Here is a 27856-nt window from a genome sequence, read left to right as displayed (position 1 = left end):
TAAAGAGGACTGAAACATCTGCTATTGAAGTCATAGGGTGATTTTTAATCACGAGTGTGACGTTACAACTGCTGTCCCCAACGATTCCAGAAGCTAGACACTGGATCTAATCGTGATGGCACAGTTAGACGCAATCAGTAGTTCCTGGGTGACCAAATACCAACTAGCATTGGAACGCACTAGACAGTGGATGCTCAATCCCACTTTTCGAACAAACCGGGAATAGGATTATCCTTGTATTAATTAATGAAAATTATCTTACCTTTCGAAGATGATTAAAACTCGATGAGCAATGAGTCGATGTGTTGATACTAGCGCCACCTAGTATGCGCTGAATGTAAAATATCTATTTTCTTGACATTCCTATTGGCCACGAACTAGGCAGTAAAACACTGCGGCAGCATTTTGTTGCCCATGAAAAACCAGACCAAAGAGGATTGGATCTTTGCTCAATACTTGCCAACACACTGAAAACACGAAGGGTATGTTCCAATATACACTGCGAGCACTGTTCAGTGCTCTTACTGGGGAGAAATTCGTTCCGATATAGACTGACTGTATGCAGTCGCAGTATCCTAGGGAAATATATGACGTCATAAATCGTCGCCATTTTTCTACTGTGAACACTGGTGCTTTCAAGGTAAGGTGCTCTCAGGCCCGTATTCATAGTCAGGTCTCAAGGCGGTGCTTAAGACCGTCTTGGTGAAGATCGTCTTATTCGTTCAAGACCGTCTTGAGATGCTATGTATTCATAGTCGGAAAACAAGACGGTCTTCGTCAAGAATTTGGTCTCAAGCGCTAGCTTATTTCATTCAAGACCGTCTTGACGAAGACTGAGCTTGAGACGGTCTTATTCGACGTTCGGTTATGTTCGGAATATTTCCGATGTATCCCCCAATAAGATGCTCGGATTTTATTTCTCAGCCTGTGCAAGATATTCGTATAGGCATGCAGCTCTTGAGTATTTTTATAGTTTATGAACACAACAACGTTAGCGCCACGTAGTGGAACTAAAAAACGGGAACAAATCGCGTACAATTTTTTGTAGTGGGTGTATAGCTATAAAACGAAGAAGAAGAAAAAGAATTTTATATTGTATGTTTATGTGTATATAATTTTTATATACACATATTTTAACCTATATCATTATGTAAATCTCTATACCGGTTATTGATAAATAAATTGTATTGATATGTTAAAAGGAATCCCGGTGCAGACTTGCAAAAAAATGCGCGTGAAAGGGACAACCTTTGATCTTCAAAGTTCAAAAGAGCAACTTTAGTTCTATTTACTGGCTGTATTTATAATGTATTGAATATTTTTACGTAGACAAATTTTCATAAGTATTATCGTAACTATAAGACTGACGCTTAGTACAATTACGTACATATCAGTATTTTCATGAGTAAGTGAGGGGTTTAAAAATAAAATGAGAACCAATGATAAGTTATGAGTAAAATATGTATTCTAATGTTAACTGTTTGTACAGATTAAATTCAATTTTATTAAATATTTGGAGTATATTCATTCTAAAATCAATTAGTCTTTACAATTAAATTAACTTGATATACATATATTTTGATTAAATGAATAACCGTTCGATTAGAGCTTCGCGTATTGCAAAACCCTCTCCAGGCTGCCAATGCGGTGCTTGAGGTGGCAATTCATCCGCTTCTTCTTCCTCGATGCGATTATCTTCCGGAAGAGCATTATCCAATGTTAGTGATAAATTGTGTAGTACGGCACAAGCTACAACAATTGTGGTAGAGCACAACAATTTGGTTCCCAAACCTCGGGATAGGCAAGGAAAACGTCGCTTCCAAACTCCAAATGTTCTTTCAACAATTTGCCTTGTTCTGCTTTGTACGTTGTTATACCTATCAAGATACCGACTTGGTTAATTCACACATGTATACTTTGTCAATTTTATGACTACTTATCGAAATCTAAAGTAATGCGATAATCTTTATCTTACCTTTGTTGAGCATCTGTAATTGGATTTGCCAGTGGAGTCAGCAGAAATGGCAAGCACGGATAGCCGGCATCTCCAACCAGGGTTCCAGTAAGTTGTCTCTCATGATACCGCATGTAAATTCGTGAATTTTGGAATATTCGACTGTCATGGTTACTTCCAGGCCATTCCGGAACCACATCCAAGAATTCCATATTGGGTCCGACAACTGCCTGTGGTATCATTTAAATTAAAAGTACCGATTTTCATAGAATAGTATTGTTTATTTGTATCCTAGATAAAATTAATTGCAACTTATGGTATTTGTAAACGGTTATCACCAACGCGACATACCTGTACATTGAGGGAAAAATATCCCTTACGATTCCTATAAACCTCCTGCAGGTCTGCAAATTTCGTATGACATAATCGAATGTGAGTGCAGTCGATAGCGCCATCAACGCCAGGTAAACCGATACCCTCCCTGCGTGCACCAAGTTGTCTGAATAGATCTCTGTTTGCGATCATAGCAGCTTCCGTACTAGGAAATTTGATAATTGCGTGAATCAATGATGCAATTTGAGCCGATACTCTGTGTATTATCCTCGATACTGTAGACTGCGATATAGTCATCAGATCTCCGTTGACGAGCTGTACAGTACAAAATGTATTAGCAATCATTTATTCCATGATCACAGGAAGCAATGAAATCACTTTATATTTTCAGTAGAATGTCAGGAATTATAATCACAATGATCCTTACTTGAAAGCTAGCGGTAGCGTAAAATCGTAGACATATTAATAATTGCATGACAGGTGGAATTGGTAGACCACGATTATTGGCACTGACTAAGGCAGCTTCAATTCTAGGTAGTATTCCGTACATAATACCATCCTTTGAAAATCGGAATCGCCGTTTGAACTCCTGCTCGGAATAAAACTCGAACGGGTTTTGACCATCTCTGATGTATCTCTTCGGAGCTCGCTGTACTTCACCCTCGTCTTCGTCATTCGGCCCAACGTTGACCATTGCAACCACCTCAATCATATTATTCATTTCTTCGATCTGATCGTAGAAATTAAACATATCTTGCATATTCGCCATGTCAATAGAATTTCACTATTCACTTCACTTCACAAATTTTTCAAAGCGAATGCTCTCATAACCTCTATTTCAATTGCAAGTTTCCGTTGCTACCCTTTTACAGTAAATAATCCCGTCCCAGCTGCACTTTCCCAAACATTCCTTCATAATCTATTCCTGTTAATTTATATTGTTCGAATATAATATTTTCCAAACAATTCGTAATTATCAATTTCGTACGCATCAGAACAATTGAGTAGTATTTAGGCAACAAGCATTTGCTTAAGTGCAGTCCGAACTCGACTTGATCAAGATACGTAAATAAGACTGCGTTAATTGACTATGAAACGTTGCGTGCTCAAGACCATGCTTATTTCAAATAAGACTGGACTATGCAACCTTGTAAGCACGCTTCGAATAAGACCGACTTGATGAAGACCGTCTTATTTGCCGCGTCTCAAGACCGTCTTGTTTGACGTCTATGGAACCAAACGCCATCTTAAGGCCTCGTATAAGACCGTCTTATTCGAGTCCGGTCTTAAGCACTGACTATGAATACCGGCCTCAGTGCTTCGATCACGTGATCAACAGCGTTCAGTTGCCAGTACTTGCAGTACTGCGAGTATATTTCGGAATACACCCATGGTATGCCTAGAACTCCTACGACACGCCCCTTTCTTCGGGGGTTTAGTTACCCAGATATGCACCAAAATATAATGGATCATATAAGAAATTTTCGATGACCGAATATATAAATACAGAATGCAGACTGAAACTAAAATCCTTACTAGATCAAAGAGAAGAAGAGCAATAAACCAGCAAGAGATAAGATATCGCATGAGCATTCAAGCAGTGAGAACTCTGTTCCATGCAGCATGTCCACATCCAATACACTACAGGGATGATGAATCTGGTGAATACGACACCAAAAGATTCATGATGGATTTGCAAATATGGATATCCTCAATCTCAGCTATGTGGATCACAATGTCTGACACTATGCGTGAATATACATGTGAATGTTGTATATCACTTAGACAAGCTGCTACTAACTATGAAGACAAGCTTAAGATGATTATGACTCACAAAGATTTTCATGCAAAACGAGTGTCAAAGTCTACGATAATCGGATGGGCAGAAGGCATATCAACGGATGGAGCCAAACAAGTCTTTGATGATTTAAAAGATTTGTTCGAAGCCATCATTATGGCAAAGTCAGATCCTAGGATAGAAGAGTTAACTACTGATTTTAGTGCAGTATCAGATATGAGTGTAAGTTCAGATGATGATACTAAAGCACAAGAGCAATCTATTCTAAAAGATGAGCTCAAAGCTGATGATGAACACGGAGAAACAAGTCAAATCGTAGAAGAACATCAAAACAGCGAAGAAGTTGCAATGGCCAAAAGAAAGAGGAAAGCAGTTCCTCGACCAATTGGATTAGTCTAGGAAATAGATGATACCAACGGCATGATGACTGTGTGTTTAACAAATATCAAAAGTTGTCAAAGTATATCTACCCGAAACTATAAAAATTGGTAGAGAAGGTTTGCGAATGTATACTGTTAATTACCTAAAATAGATTCTGAAAACGATCTGAGTCTTCTCTTACACATCAAAGATGAGTCAGAAAGCGAAAATCAGAATGATGTTAAGGTCTCATCACATCTATGAAAGAAACAAGAAGAAAATAAAACTTTTCACACCAGGTAATTGCGGGCACACGTATACAGACCGTGAAACCAAAAGAAAGAAAAGAGAATAAACTACGAAAAGAAAGAAGTTCTACGTAGATTTAAAGCTAAATAAAATGAGAGAGTGACGCCTTTCAATGAATAATCTATTTGAGTATAGAGTTCACTGAGCTAAGCTAAATTCTAAAACTTTTCAATCTTACAGTATATATGTGTATACTATACACAAGATACATAGTGAGACAACACTAAAACAAACAATATGACAAATGCTACGTAAAATGGAAAAGAGATCATAAAATATATATATATATATTTTGATCAGAATTCATAACGAACGAAGAGAGTTTTGTTTTAACAACAATATGGGCCTGACGACACATCTCATAAATATTGTAATTATTATTTCCTACCATCATAAAAATGTACGCATGTGTACTGATACTTTACATTCGGTTTTAATTTGTTTCATCCTAGTACATGGATATCAAAATTTGTGTATGATCTGGGATATCTTTATAATATACACTTAATTGTTTCTTAAACATTACTTATCGACTTTCAATCATCAAACTCGCCAAAGGAGTGAAAGGATCTGACTATTCCATGTAAATTAAACTTGTTTAAACATTTATAATATTGTCAACTACTCGTGGGGGTATTAGGATCTTGTTTTCATATTTATATTACTTATCCATTTCATTAACCGATCCAATTCACGAAATATTTCGTATAGCCTTTACTCCAGGCACAGTCGAAACGGATTATGGGTACATCAAAGAATTAATTAAGTACACCCATACATCAGTGGTTATATACTACCGTCATTCGAGGGCCGTGTAATTCATTGCTGGGGAAGTGGCATGCATATAAATACTTTATGTACGTTGTAATTACCGCACTTACGCATAAACATATATTTTACAATTTCATTTATTATTTCATGTTGAATACATTACAGTACTCATAGTATTTATTTAACTTCGACTTTTCAGCTAGAAAATGAACGCACATACCATGGATATTTCAAAAAACGGACCCCTCTGGGCTTCTTGAGACAACGTATCGGGACCTGCGCCATTAGAACGTCATCGCAATCACAAAACCGTCTGGGGCCTGTTTCATGAAACATTCACAGTATGACGTGCATCAATAAAGACAGTTGACCATAAAATCATTATATTAAAACTGAACCTTGAAGTAAAATGAATATTGTTAGCTTGATATTTGAAACTATGAATCGAAGCGGGACCGTTAACTCGAATTCCAGCTAATAAAACCGTCACATTAACTGAATAACGAATTGCGAACCGTAGATTGATTGTGACGATTATTCATTAGAAAAAGAAAAAAAATGTATAAATTAAAAAAAAATTAATAAATAAAAATTAAATTGCTCACTCAGTGGACAAACGAAAGAAATAAGCAAATAGGTGTATTCCGAAATATACTCGCAGTACTGCATGTACTGACAACCGCGTTCCGAAATCGTGCGACAGCTTACTGCCGCCAGTCAGTGACGTCATGAAATTTGTGACGTTGTTGACTGCAACTACTGCGGTCTGGGACGTGAGGCAGTTGCAGTACTTGAGAGATGGCCGCGTCTTCGGTGTAGCGTTCCGATTTTACTGCGACTGGCAACTGGAAGTAAAAACGGAACGCAGTTCGCAGTTGACTGTGTGACGTCACGGTCGGCAGTACTGAAACATAAGCTAAGACTCCATCTGTTTTTTCCCCACTTTCACGTATCCAATTTCATTTTTCACCTGTTTACTAAAATTCTTAGAAGGTCTAGGCTAGTTGCATAGAGCGTCAGGAAAATATTGGAAATTTGTTTGTCAACATTATTTTGGTTTCTTCAATAATAACTAACGGCAAATAGAATATTAATTCGTTTGAGATAGAACGAATAATTTTTCGTTTTTCACATTGATCTGCTTAATTTTATTACAACATTCTCCACAAGTTACCTTGAACAGCACTTACATGACTGTTTCGGATGCATGCCAATAGATATTGATAGAAAAAATATGCCAGGGCAAAATTTGGTATTCCGATTTCTGATACCATTCTGTGGATGAATAATATCAACTGGAATGATCGTTTTTCATCTTACATTTACAGCAACTTCAATAAACTACCTTAATTTTACTGCTCGTAAAAATCCAGCCTTACATCAACCATCAATTAATCCTGTGGGTAGCTAAAAAAATTACAGTTGCTATGGTCGGCGCTTGATAACCCTGAAATTAACATCAATTTGCCATTGATAAGTCTGATAACAAAGTGATATGTACTGTTCTACTTCCACGCAGCTGTTACAAATCTCCAGCTACAGAAATAATCAAATTCATTGTTATCTCAGTTTGGTTTTTGTAGACCAATTAAGTTATACAAAAAATGTAGACCTGCCTAATCAAGTCATGGACATACTTGCGATCCACATGTAGAAATTATATACAAAGCTAGAAGCAAACAAGTCAAACAATTTTCTTATGATGCCAAATGTTGTGTTTATAACGTGAGAATCAAATCACAATACAAATGAATCAGATACTTTTCAAGTATAATCAAAAACACTGGATTTGATTCTACAAAATTACGTCTAAACCGTGAAATAAAAATGATCAGGATTATGGGATGGTGAAGGTTGAAAAGAAATTGTGAAACTTCTTCATTAATGCAGGAGTAGACAAGATTTTTCACACCACTACAAAATATGAATCACATTTGATAGATCTTTCAGATTACAGAAGTTGATTTCTTATCATATCGAAGATAGTAACGTTATCGTAGCAACGTATACTGAGGAAATATCAGGATTTCGCGATTTTGGAACCATTTGAAATTTAGTCAACTGTAATAAAACGAAACACACTTATATTTTGAAATTCTAGTACCTTAAAAATCATTGTAAAGTCAAGAAAATAGTGATTTAATCCCAAATGTTTTGTTACGATAAGATTACTTATAACTGTTTCTACTTCAAGCATTATGTCTATTCCTGCACGTATGCAAACACAGTATAATAAAGGTTTCAAAAAGTACAATTTATTAATATGCGTGAGAAAAAATCTACAGGTCACACAATATCTTTGACATCTTTAAGAAGTACATTGTTCTTGTTATTTGTACGTCGAATAATTGTTGTATTAATACGTATTATATAATCATGTATTAATGTGCGTTGGAAAAAAATATACGAGAATACTAAATCTTCAACATCTTGAGAAGTACATATTTCTTGCTATATATATACATAAGCGGATAATACATATGAAACGTAATATTTGCCGCGTAGTAAGTAGGTAGAGGTCAAGTATTACTGGTACGATGTTTAGGTGATATTCCATTCGGATTCTTGGCTCACGGTGTAGGCGTGAACAATGCTGCCATGCAGGCAGCTTCGCAGGTGGCAAATGCAGTATTGCATCCCACCAGGGCTGGGACGGCCGCAATTTGCGCTCCGGGTACGGTGCCGAAGGTGAAGCCTGCCGCGGCGAAGCAGGCGGTCACCAAGGCTCCACATCCAGCGTAGCAAACGCCAGCTGCCACCGGACCAGCTTCCACGTTGATAATGCCAGCCACCAGCAACATGAGCACAGCTGATGTTGAAATTTTCATCTTTGCCAAGCAATGAACTTTTTTTTGAACGAAGAAACCTTAGAGTTTAAGGAACTTTGCTTCCTAGCACTTTCGCACCGTGCGAAGAATCGGGCGACAATGACTTGAAATGGCGATGCGACGTAGTTGGGGGATTCCCGGCTACGTTCGTAATCTAGACGTTTGGTACGCATCCACTATGCGCGTAGCTAAGGATTACTTTCGAGTGTCTCTAGAATTTGGTTTTGTTGCTCAGGCGTGTTTGGACTCCGAAGGGCATGCATGAGTAGTTGCAAAGCGTGCTTATGCGTGTCGATGCAGCAGCTGTGGGTTGAGGACCAACTGGACTGACTGGTTCCGGAATAGCTCCTGTTTGTATTTGAATTTGTGGACTCATTTCTGTAATTGGTTGGCCTTGGTGTTGAGACTGCTGTTGCGACATTGCCTGTTGAGGATTAGCTGGATATCTGTAACAAAGATTGTACCCAGGCCCCAGATTCACAACTCCATACCAACTGTCAGTATCCCGTGTCAGTGTTGGCAATCTTCAATTGCTGACCCGTTACAATTGAAGTATGTTTATTCAAACTTTCAAAAATATGTGCAATACTTGTGCCTTGTATTAACAGTTACTTTGTTCAATTAGTTTATAAACAGACTTAATTACAGTTGTTAAAGAAAAGTGAAAACGTTGTAGATAGTAAGGGGACATCCAATAATCACGTTAGACTCACGAGGGGGGAGGAGTACTTGAAATTATCACGATTGATCACACGGGGGGAGGGAGGGGTCTCGGGCAATATCACGTGTATTATTTAGTGCATTTTTTTCTAAAAACACCGAGTATATATAGAGATTCTTATTGGTATTATCACATTTTTACGTGAGTAGTCGATCGGCGAGAAAAATCACGTGATAACGGTCAAGGGGGGGGGGGGGGTTCACCAAAACCTCATGTGTGATCACGGAGGGGGAGGGGGTCTAAAATTGATTATAAAGGCATCACGTGATTATTGGATGCCCCCTGAGGTTATAAGTGACTCATGAGGTTAGAGTAATTTTAAATTCATTAGGTATGTAGGTCTACAAGGAAATTCTTATTATTTTCCACATTCCACCATGATATTGCATCATCATTAAGTGTAAAATGGTAGTCTAGATTTTTCCTGGTTATAATTCTGAGACTAGAGATTAATAGCAAGCACGTAACATTGAATAAAGTTACCTCGATTAATGCCTTACTATATACTCATAAATGTCAAAAAATGCGGTCACACAGTGATAGCAAATACCATGATTCATACTAGTATAACTTCTCTCTAGCAGGCAGTAAATTTGTGACTACCAGGTTTTGACCATTTCAAGACTTTCTGGTAGTCTGTTGCTCCATATGTAAAGTATTCATTTGATTTTATATATGACGAAAATTATACCCAATTTACTTACAAATGTTTGACACTTATGTCCGTTGTGAGAGAGGCTTCCGATTTCTTTCAAGCTGATGTAACTTATTCCTTGCGATAAACACTGATCCTAGAACACATTTAATTTGTAACTGTTCCGATCAGCTCAGGGATCATCGGTACAATTACATGCATAATGTCTACAACGGAAGCATGAATGATTATTTATACTGGTGAATTTAAGGTAATGGTGTGCCGTTAGTATTACAATCAATCGGCACATCATCAGTCATGAGCTGATAGCCATCAGATACAAAGTTCACAAGGAACCAAAACCAGGAAGTGGTATATACTCTTTATGTAAGAAAACATTTCAGGTCATACTAACTTCCTTCCATCATGCCGTTTAAACAACATCAAAGCGGAAAAGGTTGTCACTTATTCCCTGAAGATTTAGACCGCAACGTCTAATTTACATGTTTTGTAAATAAAATTAAATTAATGTAAAATGACCTTCAACCGACGAAATTCTTTCTTACTAAAAGACAACAAGGTCACGAATAATATCTAAACACACTCTTTGTGTTCAAATAAATAAATTGAACCTGATTGTTGCAACTCATTGCCAGTGTGAATTGTAATTCACCTCTGATATCAGATTCCTATCCATCTACATCTGGCAAGACAACATAAGACAATGCCATTATGTCTACGATTGCAGCTGAATTCATTTGACACTGACATAATAATTCAAAAATTAATAACATAACGGATCATTGTTAACATTATGATCTAAGATACCATAGAGCAGGCAGATTGACTGATCTTTGCTGCTTCTTTGCGTTTTACCATTAGTTGGTTTCATTGCTTCTCAACTTGATTAAGCCAAAGTGGTGAAATATTGCATAATGCTATGTATATCATTTACAATTATTCTAGGCTCAAATCTCGCTCTAATTCCAAGATACTGGTTCAGTTCTATAGATTTTCTAAACTCATACTGTTTCAGTGAAAATTATACAAATTGTACTCACTTTCATTTTGAAGCCCTGTGTAAAATTTGAAAGCGATTGTCTGAACCATAGCAGAGTTATTCTACTTTAAATTTTTTATTATCTTATCTTGAGCCTCTCAGTTTCTCATAAGAATTAGTGTTGAATCACAATAAATTAGAAGTAAAATAATTCTGCTATGGTTCAGACAATCACTTCCAAATTTTACACAGGTTTTCAAAATAAAAGTGAGAACAGTTTGTATAACTTTCGTTGACCTGGCACGATTTTGACCCACATGTCTATGTATCCTTAAATGCGTTCTTGTACTAACCGAATGAACAATCTTGCTGCTACTAATTAAAAATCTGATATGCGTCCAGTTTCGTATTGAGAGTTACAGATGTAGCATATTGCACTTTGACCTGAAACGTGAGTGATTTTGTAATTGTTGGTTAGTTGATCTGACCATGAAGTAGAAGAATCTAATTCTCCTTAGTAGTCTCTATGCCCCCGTACATGGACGTTTCAAAAATTGACCCTGATTTATTGTGAAAAAGGTGAAGCTGCTCACAGCGAAGAACTGCTGCTTTCTGATTAATTAGGTAAAATTAACCGATATTGATGTTATAAAACAGTTATTGTATGTGATATTTTTCAGTCAACGGCATTGTTATGACCCGTTTTCTGAAGGAAACAAAGAATATCATTGCGAAATGTGTATGCTAGATCGGCTCTTATAGGTGTTAATTTCGAACCAGCTACCCTTCAAAAACAGTTACAATCCAATAAAAATACTATGTTAAATCCCAGTTGTATCCGTTACAAGAAAAGAGTGCGTGTGGGCATAAAATTTTCTTAATTTAAGAAACAAACCACATTTTTTTAAGATTAGGGTAATAATTTCTTTTGAATCCTGTTTGTGCAAATTTTTTTTCTTTGCGTTGCCACGATGAATTGCATGTTAGTGTTAGGTTATCTTTGCTAATGTATTCGAATTGATTCTGAAATTAATCACAACTGATAACGCTAGTGATAAAAAAGATGGCTCAATCAGAAGAGTAATATGACTCATGTTTTCAGTTTGATTTTGAAAATGTACAATTACATGCAACCCATGTAATTTGAAAAAAATGTGCGTGTATTCATAATGCTGATTGAGTTAGAGTATTGCTTGCTTGGACAGGAAGAGCTGAGCGATTGAACAAATTATGATTATGTTTCATAGGATTAGAATGTATATATTGAAAGTGTTAATGACGTAACTCCGGTATATATATATATATATATATATATAGGTTTCATGGTGTTGCCGACTGATTAATTTTTACTATTTATTGTATAAAATCAATAAATGCCTTGGCAATAATACTACAAGAAGACAGCAGCTATAGAGTAGTAATTCTTGTAAATTGTACAGTAATAATATATATCATTACGTTCAAACAATTGTTATGCTTCATACACAATAATAACTTGACCTAATACTTATGCGCCTAGTATTAGCGTGGGGCTACAGCTGCATATGTATAACTTGTTATGATCCATACAGTAACTTATATTACTATGTATGTTATTTCAGCGTACAAAGTGGGCTAGCTTTGTTTCATTTGGATTTGTAAAGTATGCATTAATATCTAAGCAGGTGTAATCATATCATATTTCATTTTCATAGCATGTAGTGTGCTTCTTTCTAAATTGATTTACTCATCGAAACAGTGATTTTTTATCAACAGATTTCACCCTCAATAAAAACGAAATTAGCACAAACAATTGAAAAGCTCTGTAAGACTAATCTCATCTTGCTTCACTACTTAGTTTCACATTGGACTTTTCAAAAATAATAACACGAAAACTTATTTATAAAATGTATTTGACTGCTGCGTCATTTATGCGTTTTGAAATTTTTAATGTTTGGGCAAATCTGATGAGATCATAAGTTTCACAACCATGGGATGAACTCACGAGCTGTCACTGAGTGTTTAGGATGCTTTAGTACACATTACTAGTTATGATAAATTGTAAAATAACTAAAATCATTTGTTTGATGCATATCTGAATAATGAAATCTGTTACATAAATATTTCTCATTACGTATGTATATAATTCAAGCTATTTACTAAAAATTTTTACACCCAGAAAAAGGAGTCACGGAGTAGATTAACTTGGCAATCACAGTCTGCCAAACCATAGTTTAGTAATTAAAGGTAAGATGACGTTATACGACATTTAGTTACATGAAGCCATTCATGACTTAATCAAGTGGTGTCTAGTGGCAATAATTAAATATTCGTTCAGCAACCTGCAAGTCCAAATTTTTCTAGTTTAACCAATTCCTCTTAGCATAGAAATACTATTATTTAAGAAATTTTGAAGGGAATATCGAATATAATCAGGATATTTATGTCACATAACAATTGGGCCCACAATGTACGCTTGAACATATCTATACTTTACATTCGTCACAATTTCGTCTTTGCATGATGAGATATTTGCAATTTTATAAATATATAAGACAGGGAAACCTAAATTAATCATGTTGTATCTTTTATTTTGTTGTTAAGAAAGATAATTTCAAATGTCACATACTGTAGAATTTCACTAATATTCTAATATACAAATATCTATACATTTTAGAATGGAAGATATATTGTTCTAGTTTTCTGCAATCTAATGTATTTGCTTTCACCTTTATTTATTGAAAAATGAAAGTGTGTCACAATTATTTTAGATTTCTCTGCGATATATTATGAATATCTTTCATGTAAAGACTTCGTAGACTCTGAATTCTAATATATATTGTATATACATTATTGAAATATACCATGTGTAAAGACGCAGGACTGATGTGATATTTACTATTATATACATAAAAATCAGTTTATACTTCATATATTATTATTATTATCATTATTATTATTATTGTTGTTGTTGTTTTTGTTATTGTTGATATTTGTATCATCATTACTGATTATATTTCAATATAATCACATAGATATGATTATCACTTTGAGAATTTCGTGACTTGGTTAATTACATGTATCAGTGTCCCCTACACCCAATGACTATACTCTGGCTGAAAACCATAGCGCTTTTAAAACAATATCACAGATCACACCAATAGCTCGTACTAATGTACGTGTTACACACATATAGCTGTGTCATTGTTGATAGGTGTACAATAAACACCACTCAGATTCTTGCCAAATTTTCATTGTTAGAAGAATTTAAGAGATTAGTTACATTTCTCTAAATACAGTACTAATGAATTTTTGTTCTTTGGTCGACCGAAAGTTCTTCATCCTTTCACTCTCAAAAATTGAAGATTACGCCTAACATGTTGAAACATGGTCGTAAAAGAGTATTTTAAGTATCAGTCAATCCCTTGTGAAAACCTCATTGTATTAAGAACAAAAATAATTGGGAAGACAAAAGAATGGAGAAACCATCGTATAGTAAATGAATATTCTGCAATTCGAATTATTCTTTGCAGAATGGTTTAATTTCACTAGCCATGCTTTGATCTAAATTACAGACTGAACAAGCAGAAATGTTAACTTATTGTAATACTGGCTTATTATTCCAATTCAATGTTATGATTTGTTCTGAAAATGGGTAATTTTTGATATTTTTTATATATTAATTCTTGCTTTGTTTTTCTATATTTCACGGCCGCAGAAAAAAAAACAACTAAATAACAATTGTAACAAAAATAATATGAGATCTAGCAATTGTACCGGAATTTCCTTCTATTTTCTATGGTAATTCTTTCTTTTACCTTCAGAAGAAATTATCACAGCGATTAGAAGGAAATACAAAATTGCTAAATATTGTATAATTACTAAAAAGTTATAAAATGATTCGAAAACTTTTTAAAAACAATTCTACTTTTTGATTAAAAATTCGTTAGCCTATTCAGTTTCATAAATTTTGGGAAACAGACCTGGTGATTTCAAGTGATTCAAATGTAATTTTGGGTGGTCTTTGCGATGATCTCCGACAATTTCAAATTAATTCCAATTGCTAGATTTCAGCTGATATATATACATCGAATTATATATATATGATTTTCATTTCGCAAAATTATTCTCTCCCCATAAATGTTTCATTGACGTAACGTGGCAATAACTCCACCTTATCATAATTAACAACAATAATTTGTCATTATCGTTTGTTCATACTTGAAGTGTCATGTATGTGTTAATTCTATGCACAAAATTTGTCAAATAATGCATTTCTAGTCATAATCAAATCACTTGCTCAAATGAAAATTGCACATGACTTTAATAGCAAATGCAAATAAGTTTTACCATGATATATAATATTGCTTGTAAACTTTTGACGCGATGATTTTCCGTTAAAATATACAGTTACTCATTTACAATGTGGAATGTTGCCTAATAAAGTTTAATTTTTTAAAAAATATCAGCAGTGATAAAATTCTTTGAACTTTCTACCTTTCAACACGATTATGATTTACATGCTACGCTGAATAACGCATACCTAACATTATAAAGAGTGAAAGTAACATTAGCAGGTATGTGAAGGATCTGTCAGTGAAAATATAACAGGTGTTTCAAAGTGCAAGACTTCAATTGAAATTAAATATATTCTAATGCAATGTCAAATCGAAGATATAAAGTTAAGGAGCCTATTTTAAGCAAAGCATGGTTAGCGAAATTTGGACGATTCATTAATTTGAATTTTTATGTCCGTGACTTAGCTAATATCACCATAGTCCAAAATGGTACACTCATAACAATCAGCACAATATCCTGACAACCGTTATATCTTTTCGAAAAATTAGATTATTTATGTTCAACTGTAATTCATTCTGTATAATTATACAAATTTAAAGTTACTCTTCGTATATCAAAGAAAAAATTATGAAGCATCTATTCACATGTTGAAAGGTCGCAGTTTCAAGAAATTGACCTCAGCAGCAACAAAAAAAATACTAGATAATGTGAGTAAAATGTTAAAAAGAAATGCTGTGTCCGATTTATGATCACGTATTGAATGCTCATGCAGTTTCAATTGATAATTGCAAGAAGTATTAAAGTTCGCAGCGGTAGATACACAGGACTCTGAACCACTTAATTCTTTTTTTTTTTGTGTACTTTCACACGAACCGTATTTGATAAAAGCCACACTTGAACACTCGAGTCATCGCAACTCAATAAAAGAAATTCAGAACGATTGGAATCAAAGAGTCTAAGATTATACACAGGAAATTTTTACACGTATTACAACTTTTGAGTTTTTAATGCTAGTCGAACACTAATTAAAACTGATATTAAAAATAACAAAATTAATAGATCTCACCTCTTTTCAACTCCTTTAATAGGGTTGTGCATTTGTTGCTGTAACCAAGGATCATGTATCTCTTGAATGCAATCATATTTATGTTTTATAAAATACTGATATCTTATACAGAAACTACATGAGCATTTTATGGAAAGAAAGATTGCATAAACTCGTGTCGTTTTTAAGTATATGGTATAATTATTTACCTGCCATAATTTACTATGAAACAAATTTTATGGGTGATTGTGTGTATTGATGGTTAGTAATAATCAATGAATTAGCAATGTAACGGTATGTGTAATCCGAGATATTCTTGAATAGGCTTAATTTTTATTATGTACATAATTTTCGAAGAGTTATTGGGATTGAATAAATGGGCATGGCTCTGCATTGCGCCATGAAAGAACCATTAATATTACAAGCTTGAAATATGACGTATGCTTCGGTCCTAGATTATGCCTTGTAATTTGTTGCATCTCAATATGCATTTGTTACATGCACATGCATGCAGTGACAGGGAAACTTGGTAATGTAGTTTATGAGAAAAATGTGAAGCATTGTTTTGTCAAGTTTTAATAGAGGTAGCTGTGAGATTATTTGTCTTCTTTCTTTCTTATTTCGTTATTTTTCATGAAATGTGTGCCCGCTTTGACGTACTATCTACTTGAAAATAATTGTAACAATGTGCATTCCCAAAATGCAATGCAGTGGCGGGTGGTCGTTGGAAGAGGTTTGAGTGAAGGTAGGGGGATAAACGTTACATTTGCGTCTCATTAATCTTTAATTAGGTCATTAAATCACTATTTACGAAAAATTCATAATAAAAAGTAGTATTCTATATTCAGTATTTCAGTTAATAATTGTAATAATAATTGTAATAATTATTATATTTCATAGTTTTGTCTGTAGTATCTCCTATTGATAAGAATAACCATAATAATTAATAATTAATTAATAATAATTACTTCATAATATAACCGTTTACGGTTACATTAATGTGTTCTGTGATATAAAAAAAAATCCGTGAAAGAAACAAAAACTGTTGTTATTGTGGCATTGTTCTTTCTTCAGTATAACAGTGAATTTCCTCCAGTACTGTGAATTACAAAATAGAAACAGAAACTGTGATATAGGATTGCAGCACACGTCTGTCATTATAGTGTCATCAATAGTGTCAATTATTTGATGAATATCTGTTAACTACACATGGTATAATCATGATGAAGAAATTGTCAACAGCCTCTGACAACGCGGTTCAATGCGAAGATTTAAGACCAAAAAAATTTAATAAAATAATGACACAGTCTTGAGTTCACCTCATATTACAAAAAGCTGTAGAAAAAATTGTTTGCACAACAGCTAGTCATGATATTCTGACAAAAAAAAAAGAAATGAGTAAAGCATAAATCGTTATGCAACATTCGTATCAACCGTTTTAGGTCTTGGTGTTTCATCCTGCGTCAGTTTTCGATTCAACTCAATTTCCATTTTGTCTTTTGCTTTCTGACACCGTTAGCTGTTACGGGTATGTTCTCTAATTTCACAGACTAGAACTGAATAATGCTTTACTATTAATCTTCTCGTTAAGACCATCATATTTTCTACCTTGTAACTCACAGTATTTTCGCATGGTGTACTGGTACACATCACCTGAACTAGATTTCAAGAATTTACTACCACATAAGGTGCACCACTTCTTCGGATTTACAACACTGCCCTAAACACAGCCATACTAAGCCAAATACTTTTGGGTTTCACATTGCGATTATTTTACTCGTAAGATTGTTTACTCATCTATTTACTCAGTTATTAACATTCCTCATTCAGCAGACATTCTTATATACTATACGATGGTACAATAAACAACAAATTCAATTTTCGATTTTATACAAGCAAGTATACTGGGTAATTCTAAAGGCAATGTAAGAGAGGTATGTATAAAAATTATAAGAGATGTTAGCGTTTATTTTTCGTCTATCAAGAGATTCAAATGTAACGTAAGATTTGTGCCAGATATATAGTGGATGGTACGTTGATAGAATACACAAAAATGATGATGACGACAACATAACAGATTTATGTAAAATATCAAAACTTTAAATGGATTGTTTTTCACTCACACGAGAATCAAGGGATTATTCCCTTTAATTATACATGAATATCAAGTCAGTTCAATTCTATTCTGATACGTGATTATCAAAGATGTTCACTGAAAGTGACAAGAAAAATACTAGATCACGTCATTAATGGTATGCTTAATTAAATATTAAAGGACTAAAATAGTTACATATATATATATATATATAATATAATAACTATATATATATATATATATATATATATAATAACAATACGAGGGGGAAAAAACCACTAATATAATTAGACTAAAGAATGTAGTTGATCTTGTTCTCGTTGGTACAAAAATCATAAAGATGTCTTGGAAATGAAACTTGATTCAGTAACAGAAAACTGATATATTCGTAGCCAACAATAGTGCAAAACTCTACACAGGCAAAGATGTCAACACTATTCTGCTTAACTGATCATATATTTTTATTTCTCACAATTATGCTTTTTTATTTAGAATAAAATTAAATTAAAATCATCTTTTTTTGCGAGATTTTATTTCACTTCCTGATTTTGGATAGTATTGAACATGGCTGATTATTATTCATTCGTTTATTCAAAATTTTATTTATAAAAAAATGTAAAATAATTATTTCTAAATCATGCAAACATCCATATAATGCTTTACAGAATATAACATTAGTCACTTCACGAAAAGGCTAAATTTTATTCAAATTTCGTTCTATTGTATGTGTACAGATTGATTCTATCTCAATTATTCGAAAAGATTATTTTCTTCAAGAATCAAAAGCCTAGACAGCAAGAAGACGATTGGAATGAAAGTTACTCGCTTTGAAAAAGGGGTGTACGATACTGTCAACAATATTATTTCAATTCAGTTATCATACACATTGACAGTGACGTTGTTTTTAAAGGGCACTAGTATATTGTTTTCTTCCCAACTCCAAAGGGTCTTGGTGTAGTACCACTGTCATCACTCACTACCGCGGTGATTCTCAGTTAACAAATTTGAACGAAAAAGTTTCGTGCGCTGCAATATCATTGAAAATTAAGGTTATGATCAGAGCTTGAGATATTGTACCCGTTTGTAATTCTCTATAGATGACGGTTTTTGGTCATGTATGAAATCACACTTGCAATTTGCAAAAATAATACTTCTCTTAATGATTGATGCACGTAAAACAAACCCATAAAGTATCATAATACGCTGCAATGAAGCAATAAGAGATCAAATATTAGGAAGTATTTCGTAAAAATGACCTGTTTCTCAAAGTATAAAGAATGTAAGTTATTCGCAGTATGGATTTCAACTGCAAAGTCTTTGTGTGTAAATTAAATAAGACCCATTAAATGTTGAAAGTTACAAAGTACCATTTAAAAAAAAAGTCAATAATCTTCAATATTTCAAATACACAATTTCTGTAAATATCATTGTTCGCTTTATCGCAGATTTGTCCTTACTCAAAAGCAATTAGAGATATTGGGTTAACAATTCTTTTGTTTGCCACATACTAATTTCATTTAGAAAATAATAAATCAAACTTGCATAGAGATTAACCAGCTGGCAAACGTACATACATATTATAAACACAAACGCACATGTGTACATGATTCATTGCTGTACTCACGTTATAGAAAACCATTCTTTAATTAACTCTTTTCGTTTTTTCCTCTAGAATTACCACGTATAGTTGCGATACACATCGTCGAAAGAATTCGAAATACAATTACAGCACTCTTGTGTATGCTCATGTATGTATATTCTCTGGACTACATATGTTGATGTTGTTTTCTTTTATTTTTTTATTTTTAATTATTATTATTACTTCTTTCAACGTGGTAGCAGATTTAAACAATGTCCTTGTATACTTCTTTTTCTCTAAATTACGTTCAACTATCTGTCGGTGTGTTAGTTATTCTGATTATAGGAAATCAGCTAAGGTTTTTACTTACATGTGACTACTACTTCTCATAAGATCTATCCCAAAAGTTGCGAATATGTTTATTCAATACTTTTGAGATACATCGCGCGAATTTCTATGCTTATTTAAATAGTTAATTGAGAAAAAATATGGGGAAAAAAAATTACATTCAGAGTTCATACTATGATACAGCACTGGCATAGTCACGTAGTGTAGCGTGTGAAGTAGCTTGTCAACTCGTCAATTCTTCTCTTTCAAATATTACAATATTTCTGTTTATGTGTTTTTTATAGCAATATTTAGTCAATAAATTTATTATAGGCAGGTAAATTAATATTAATAATAATAATAATAATAATAATAATGATAATATGATAATAATTATAATAGAATAGTATTTACATAGTGGTTACGAGAGAGCCCCTTGAGCTACTGATAGCTATATTTTGATTAGACTGTACAAGTAGGGGCTCTCGATTCAAAAAACTTTTCAAAATTAACACGATTTATACTCCTCCTGTAGTAGCAAACAGCAGCCTGTTGTGAATTAATGTTTCGGTTGCGACACCAATCCTCATTTAGTTTAGTAAAGAGAAAAATGTTAATTCGCTCTCATGAGTCCATCTATATACGTAATTCAATGATCACAAAATTTAACCGTTCCTAAATACAGCGTCGGCAGCTGTTCTAAATTCTTAACAAATTATCTTAAGTTAACAGTACTTATTAACTTTTCCCCCTAACTTTCTGCGTTTACTTACTTTACAAAGTATCTTTTTTGCCTCTTATTATTTCGTTTCATTTTTTTTTCCTTAATTTCTGTCTGCTTTATATATATAGAGTTCTTTGTAATTCTTTTTACGTTTTATTTACGATATAATAGTAATAATGGTAATAGTAGTCGCTACTAGTATTTCAACTATTATTATATTAATTAATGTTAAGTATACACAACACATTTGTACGATTTCACTCAGCCTGCGCAAGCAGCTGCGAGGAGGGTGGGGACGACGGGCCCTTTCAGTTTTTATTTGTTTGTTTTCTTTCACAAGTCTCTGAGTTTTTTATCAGTGGTCACAGGGCGGGGCAGGGGGAAATTTAAATTCTTTTAAAGTCTTTTAATAACAACTTCCACTCAAGATTACCGCAGCAGATCCCGACGTTTTTTTTTTTATATTCATTTTTTCTCTTTGATATTTCCGACGTCTACTACGTTTCACCTCGGCGATCAATGTTTTTCCTGTATCCTCAAAGGAAGAAAGAAACGAACAATCAACAATTCGTCATGAGGATAAAAAATAGTTTCTCAAATGTTTCCTAGAGCAAAACGATGAAACTGTTTTCAACTGGCCAAATAACGTACAACGTGTCTCATTATTGTCCTGTGAAACATTTGAATTTTTCGCCTTCTTTTGAAGTATAATGTCTGAATCGTTTACTGGAAAAATCAAAAAGAAGGAAGAAAAAAGACGTCGGGACAGAAACGATGATGTAGAGTGGTTGAAGCGGACAGGGGTTGCTTCGAGCAGTCAGTCTCATTTTGGGCAATAGTAACTAACAGTCACTAAAACTGTTCAATTAAATTTACGAGATGGTCTTGTGGTGTCATCGATGCCGATTCACTAGAGTCTGCACCACTTGTGGGGGGAGGAGCTGGGGATGAATGATGAGGCATGGCGGGTGGATGACCGGCGGAGACGCCACTACCAGCGCCAAGCTGGGACAGCATCATTTCACTGGGACCACCGAGTTCATGGGCGGGTGAGTGAGTTGGCGTACCATGAGGAGGATGATGATGAGGGGACTGTACAGGTCCGGCACGAGGAGAAGGAACCGGTTGATTACGAGGAGAGGGGACAGGTCTCGGCGAGGGATTTGGCTGCGGAGACCGAATAGGAGGTGGCGACCGAACCGACTGCATCAATTGCTGTTGTACCGATATTCCAGGAGGACCCATTACACCTTGAGGCGAAGGTACCGGTGGTGGAGTTGGTTTCAATCCTGGTTGTCCATAGCCCTGCTCATTGAAACTCCCGTAACCTGAGGAAAAAAACGGTCACAACATGAGTACCAACGTTATGTTTCACAAGTATAGATATATATACAAGGAGGTATAAATAATAACAAATAAGATTATTAACGTATCACTGTGAAATGGTACAGAACCATTTGAGTTTTTAATATAAAACTTCAACTTTTTACTATACATCAAATTACATGGGACACACACACACACATCTGCATAATTAATAAACTGTGTCTGAACGTCGTAATTCAAGTTTAAGAAATTTTTTTAAGTATTAATCAAGCCTGTCAGCCTTTACGCGTACACGAGTATTGGACACAACTACAGTACGTATTTTATATATTATATAATAAACATAAATACAATATATACATATACAGAGACAAAATGTACACACGTCAACATATAACCACCCCAGTTACCTCACCAAGTACGACTAAAATTTTGATACATTATTTTCGAAATTAATTAACCATCAACGTTTATCAAAATAAATAACCGTTAATTGTCTCCCATCAATTGGTTTGCTGTAACCTCAATCATTTTTTTTTTTTTGAAATTCATGAGAACTAAAAGCCCAACTCATTTCTGACTTTACATGGAGAATAGATTTAAATCTACCTGTGTCCGTAAGTTCGAAATAACCATGTAAGAATATATACTCAAGACGAGTCAAAATATTGACAGAAAATCATAATGACGACGATGATGATGATGATAAGAATAACAATAATAACAACAATAATAATAATAATAGCAGTAGTAGTAGTAGTAGTAGTAGTAATACATGGTCTCACAATCATATAAAACGGTGCTTCATGTGTGGATCTTTGCATGTGCAGAAAAAAAATTAATAATAATAATAACAACAAATAGTAAAACAAAGGAAAGAAAATAAATAAATAAAAAGTGGAATAATATCGCAAGGTATAAATTTCGCTATTGGTACGACGATGGATATTGTAAAATTATTAGCAATTCGAGTAAAAACTCCAGGGGTAAGTCTAATTCAGAATTAAAACTAGTAAAATTTTGCATTAATCTTGTCGCTTACCAATTAATGGCGACCTGATCGGTCTTTGTTGGCCGTAAGGTGGGGCTGGTGGCTGAGTGAAAGGTTGTTGTTGCTGTTGTTGCTGCTGTTGTTGCTGCTGCTGCTGCGCTTGCTGCTGCTGCGCTTGCTGCTGCCTCTGCATAACTAGTAGTTGCTGTTTATACCACTGTGGTTGTCCACCATGCCCCTGCCCTGGTTGTTGTTGCTGTTGGCTAAGCATCGCTTGAATTTGCATTCTATTCTGCTGCTGTTGCTGCTGCTGTTGTTGCTGCTGATGCTGCTGTTGCTGTTGTTGTTGTTGCTGTTGCTGTTGCTGCTGTTGCATCATGTGATGCAAGCTGGAGAGCTGTTGCTGAGGTTGACTGGTTCCCAGCGGACCACCTGCCGCACCATGCTGGTTTGTTTGCTGCCGAAAAGAAAATTATGCATTGTTCAATGTCTGAAAAATTCAATCTGTGACAAATACGTTTATGGGAATGTAGTAAATTCTACATTCCCATAAACGTATTTGTCACAGATTGAATTTTTCAGACATTTTTGTAAACAATGACTTAATAAAACGGTTTGATAATTGGGAGATTCCAAGTTGGTCAGGTTGTAATTAAAGTTATAGTCTGTATCTTCACAAAATAAGCTTCTATCCCATTGGCAGTTTGAAAATGTGATACCTACATATCAAGTGCTTCTCTGTATGCTGTAGAAAATTTTCGATTGTTCAAGAATCTAATGAATTACTGAGAAGAGAGGAACACATGAAAATATAAACTACCCTCAATCATATCAAAACCTTTGATAACATTATTTTTTAGTTATTTCTTAAGAAGTGTACAGCTGTTTCTATAATTTTTAATTTTTCGGATTCAATAAAAATATCTTTCTTACGATAATTTTGTATTACAAAATTTCACACTTCACCGATATTCGGTACTTTTCTGCAGATCACAATAATTGATATCAGACAAAATACTACTTTATTGCCTCATAACGTCCGAATCACTTGGGAAACATTGACTCAAGTCGAATTTTCCAAGTTTTTCCCATATTTTTTCAACTTCGAATTTTGTATTCCTGATTTTTGTCGGCAATAAGGGAAATAATAATAAATAATTTTAACATACAGCAATCCAGACATTAAATTTATTTGACTTTAATTGACCCATAAAAAGATATTCGATAATTGGTTGCAACATAACAGATGATCAGATATGTTAACAACTAAGTTACTTGCATTGTATCAATACACAGACTTCTTACCTGTTTTTGTTTTATAAAGGCAGCCATTAGCTGAGGATTGCTCTTGAGTATCTGCAGAATTTGGTTTTGTTGCTCAGGTGTGTTGGGACTCCGAAGGGTATGCATGAGTTGTTGCAAAGCATGCCTATGCATTGTCGATACACCAGCCGTGGGTTGAGGACTAACTGGACCGACTGGTCCTGGAATAACTCCTGGTTGTCTGGGCATCTGTGGATTCATAGCCATAATTGGTTGACCTGGGTGTTGAGGCTGCTGTGGTGGCATCAGCTGTTGAGGACTTGGTTGCCGGAGCCCCTGATTGGGTTGCATCACAGGATTAGCCGGATATCTGTAACAAATTTTGTATCCAAGCTCAGAAATGTGTACCAATCTGAGTATCCTGAGTCAGTGTTTGCAATCTTGAATAGCTAATCCATTACAATTCGAGTATGTTTTTTCAAACTAGTTTTTTTTTTTCAAGTATAAAGCCGTGACTCATTTGGTTAGAGTAATTTTAGATTCACTGGGTATCCTCAGTATGTAAATGTACAAGGAAATTCTTATCACTTTCTTCTGTAGTATTGTATCATCATTCAGCGTAAAATGGTAGTTTAATTAATAATTTTTCTGGTTATAATTCTAAGAATAGAAAACTAATAGCCAGTACATAGCATTAGATAAAACTACCTTCATTAATACCTTACTATTATACTCATCAATTTTAAAAAATGCAGTTGCACACTGATAGTAAATACCATATAATTCATAATAGTATAACTTGTATCTGACAGATAGTAAATTTGTGACTACAAAGTTTTGACCATTGCAGGACTTTGTGGTAGTCCGGTGCTCCATGTGTAAAGTATTCATTTGAACCCTACTAATGCATACGTTATACGTATGGTAACTGATCCAATTTAATTGGCTTGTATCTAACTGAAATAATGTTGATCGTGGCATTAATTTCTGAGTAGTACTGTTATGATTTTTTATTTCCTTTCTAAGCCTCTAGCAATGTAAATAGAAGACTGAAATGTGAATTGGTTCCGATTATGAGAAAAAATACTAGGGGCTTACGCCGACGCGGTTCGTGCGTCAACCCCTCCGTACAGTTTCACGTCTCAGTAATTCAGTGCTCCGCACTTTGCTCATTTGGAAGTATTGTGGCTTAACTTATTGTAGCCATTAGGAGTACTACAGATTACTCAAAGCCGAACTTATGCTGAGTATTGAAGTACGAAGGATCCCAGCTTGAGGCTCAACTTATTCAAACCTTTGGGGACCCATAAAAATCCACTGTATTTTTCTACATAAAATGCATAATCTTGAAGTGATTCAATTGATACGTTACATGATTCGTTGCCTATGATTTGATTTTCAAATACGTACCAATAACGTATTACGTGTGCTACAATTTCTAATGTTACCTTTCCGTGTCTCTCTTGCATCTTAAGATTTTTTTTAGACAATTTTATATACTACTGAAATGAGAGTTAGAGCCGTCAATACCATCTGGCGGACACCTGAACGATAACTTCATGCACATGGTTGTGTTTGTTTCGCATTTAATTCTTAAAATTATTTTCATATATAGAGAGACTGTGGTCTGTGCAGAAGATAAACTTCAAAATTCTTCATTGTTGCTAATTGTAAGTGAACATAAATTTCTTCCATTCGTGCTTTGCACCTGTCTCATCGTCAATACCACCAAACATTGTACTTTATAAATCTTGTGCCAATACGTAAGATGGTTTTGAAAACTGACTGTGAACAGCATAGATACTAAATTGAAATCCACGATACATTAAATAGAAAATGCCAGGCTCCTCACTAACGACAATGCCACCTATACTCCAGGTTAACTTTTATTTCACAGTTTACCCTCTTTCTACTCCATGAGTGTAACAATACTTTTTGAGTAATTTGATTCCTATTCACGAAATTCTAATTGGCAATGGCAATCACCGATGTTGGCACATCGATCGCAACGGTCATGTGATCTATAAGCAGCCTCTGTCTTAGGTCTAAAACATTGGAAGTATGGTCAAATTCAAAGATTTTTGGCGGTCAGAAGGGCTTATAGGATATATTTAAGGTTATAGCAAATATATAATTTCGTAAAAATTGATGTTAATTTTCGAAATGTTTGTACAAGAGAACAAATATCGATATTCGGCTAAGTAATAACAATTGATTGGTCCAAATTAACCAGGGAAGAGAAAGTAAGAACTTCCCTTATATTGCAAACAAGCTTGTTCTGACGAATAATAATAATTTTACTATAAAAAGCATGTATATTGTATGATGTTCATTGAAAGTCAATTTGAGTGGGGCTTGCAAGCTTGTAGTTGTAGTTTTACTATTTGTCAAACAGCGATATCAACAATATTCAGCATTACTATGATTAGTTTGGTTTCTTGGGATATGAATGCAAATATTGATTTTATGAATCAAATAAATTGAAAGATTTATATTGCATCGATTTGAAATGTTCGTGCAAAAAATACTGGAGATCACTATACTGTTCGGATATTGTTCTTTCACTTTTGTCTGCAAATCAGTGCATTATGTTTTCAAATAGTTCAAAAGAACCGACCAACAATCAATTCGATAATACCTATCGCAACTTATCGTGATAAATTCTTTTTGCTTACACATGTTCATTAAATCTTTCTATTAGTCGCAGTACAAACACATAAGAAGCTATTGTAATGCAATCGGCTGTCTCCAGACCACGTATTTCAATGTTGCCATTGCAAACAGTAAAGTTACATGTTCTGGTTCAGCTTGCGCCATAACTTTCAAATTTACAGAATTTTCATGGTTATTGGTGACAAAAATATACTTTCAATGAGAGATAAAGCTGGTAATCAGTATGATTTGGTGCCAACCATGGTGAGTTTAAATATCAAACTTATTGTCAGCACAATTTTAAAACAATTTCCGAAAAAATTGAATGTATAACCGAGTTAAAGTAGGAAATAATTTCTGTTAATAATAAGAGTGGAAGCATAACAATTCAAAACGAAAACTGTGTAAGTAATTCAATTCAATCTGCAAGTTCACAGAATGAAACAGCTTCTTCTGAATCAAAGAACATTTAAGATTGTTAGATGAAAATGTCGTGCACATCGGGAAATGTACAAATAGAAAAAGAATATTTTTAAAGATTAAATTGAAAATAATATAGTTGAGCACTGGGCCAATAAATATACTTTGTGGTAAATATCAAACTTATCCGACGTATCTACAATATAGCGTTACCGTAGCTTACTTGGCGCAATTCTATGAATTTACTATTACGATTTCATAGAATCCATGCCATTTCTTTATGCTTGTGTCAAATGAAAATGTGTTGGAGTGTTTTTATTCAAAGTCGCATGTAAAATTTGGCTTTTGAGCCCTTTTTTACGGTTAAGATACGTGGACTTTGATATTCTGGAAATATATATGACAACATCGAAATCGATCATGGCATTTTTAAGATGCATTTTTCCTA

The 27856-nt window shown here is 34.3% G+C and overlaps 3 protein-coding genes and 1 long non-coding RNA gene across 13 annotated transcripts in view; 2 read left to right on the top strand and 2 right to left on the bottom strand.

The window, feature by feature from the left end:
- Positions 1-656: 656 nt before the first annotated feature.
- Positions 657-2188, top strand: LOC124221045 (uncharacterized). The gene is made up of 2 exons (XR_006883717.2): positions 657-1095; positions 1203-2188. It is a non-coding gene; the product is annotated as an uncharacterized lncRNA (long non-coding RNA).
- LOC124221043 (putative nuclease HARBI1) lies at positions 1448-3571 on the bottom strand. The gene is made up of 4 exons (XM_046630669.2): positions 2715-3571; positions 2306-2602; positions 1976-2184; positions 1448-1877 (listed from the first exon to the last, which is right to left on the bottom strand). The coding sequence occupies exons 1-4, from the start codon at positions 3054-3056 to the stop codon at positions 1583-1585; spliced, it is 1143 nt and encodes a 380-aa protein (XP_046486625.1). The 5' UTR covers positions 3057-3571; the 3' UTR covers positions 1448-1582.
- A 33-nt stretch (positions 3572-3604) lies between these two features.
- LOC124221044 (uncharacterized) lies at positions 3605-7912 on the top strand. Of its 5 annotated transcripts, none has more exons than XM_069137305.1 (3): positions 3605-4744; positions 5466-5611; positions 5725-7912. In XM_069137305.1, exon 1 carries the CDS (start codon positions 3798-3800, stop codon positions 4482-4484), a length of 687 nt encoding a protein of 228 aa, XP_068993406.1. In that variant the 5' UTR covers positions 3605-3797; the 3' UTR covers positions 4485-4744; positions 5466-5611; positions 5725-7912. The 5 variants fall into 5 exon arrangements, with proteins under 5 accessions (XP_068993406.1, XP_068993405.1, XP_046486631.1 ...); XM_069137304.1 differs by having other exon boundaries at positions 4935-5611; XM_046630675.2 differs by lacking the exon at positions 5466-5611.
- A 10896-nt stretch (positions 7913-18808) lies between these two features.
- Positions 18809-27856, bottom strand: part of LOC124221012 (CREB-binding protein) — a 35400-nt gene continuing 26352 nt past the window's right edge. For all 6 annotated transcript variants that reach the window (XM_046630585.2, XM_046630587.2, XM_046630586.2 and 3 more), the window contains 3 exons: positions 24379-24706; positions 23125-23530; positions 18809-22084 (listed from right to left, as the gene is read on the bottom strand). In XM_046630585.2, coding sequence (XP_046486541.1) covers positions 21609-22084; positions 23125-23530; positions 24379-24706 — 1210 coding nt within the window. In that variant the 3' untranslated portion in view covers positions 18809-21608. The remainder of the gene's footprint in view (positions 22085-23124; positions 23531-24378; positions 24707-27856) is intronic.

The sequence above is a fragment of the Neodiprion pinetum genome, chromosome 6, assembly GCF_021155775.2.
Source record: "Neodiprion pinetum isolate iyNeoPine1 chromosome 6, iyNeoPine1.2, whole genome shotgun sequence".
NCBI classification, from domain to species: Eukaryota; Metazoa; Arthropoda; class Insecta; order Hymenoptera; family Diprionidae; genus Neodiprion; species Neodiprion pinetum.
Note: the sequence above shows the minus strand (reverse complement) of the source record. Positions and strands in the feature narration are given on the sequence as shown.

Bases quoted from the DNA above. Each gene is read 5' to 3' on its own strand.
- LOC124221044 (XM_046630675.2), top strand. From the start codon at position 3,798: ATGCAGACTGAAACTAAAATCCTTACTAGATCAAAGAGAAGAAGAGCA.
- LOC124221043 (XM_046630669.2), bottom strand. From the start codon at position 3,056: ATGGCGAATATGCAAGATATGTTTAATTTCTACGATCAGATCGAAGAA. The intron at 2,603-2,714 runs GTAAGGATCATT...TGTACTGTACAG, and splicing joins ACGCTACCGCTAGCTTTCAA to CTCGTCAACGGAGATCTGAT. The intron at 1,878-1,975 runs GTAAGATAAAGA...GTATCTTGATAG, and splicing joins ATTACAGATGCTCAACAAAG to GTATAACAACGTACAAAGCA.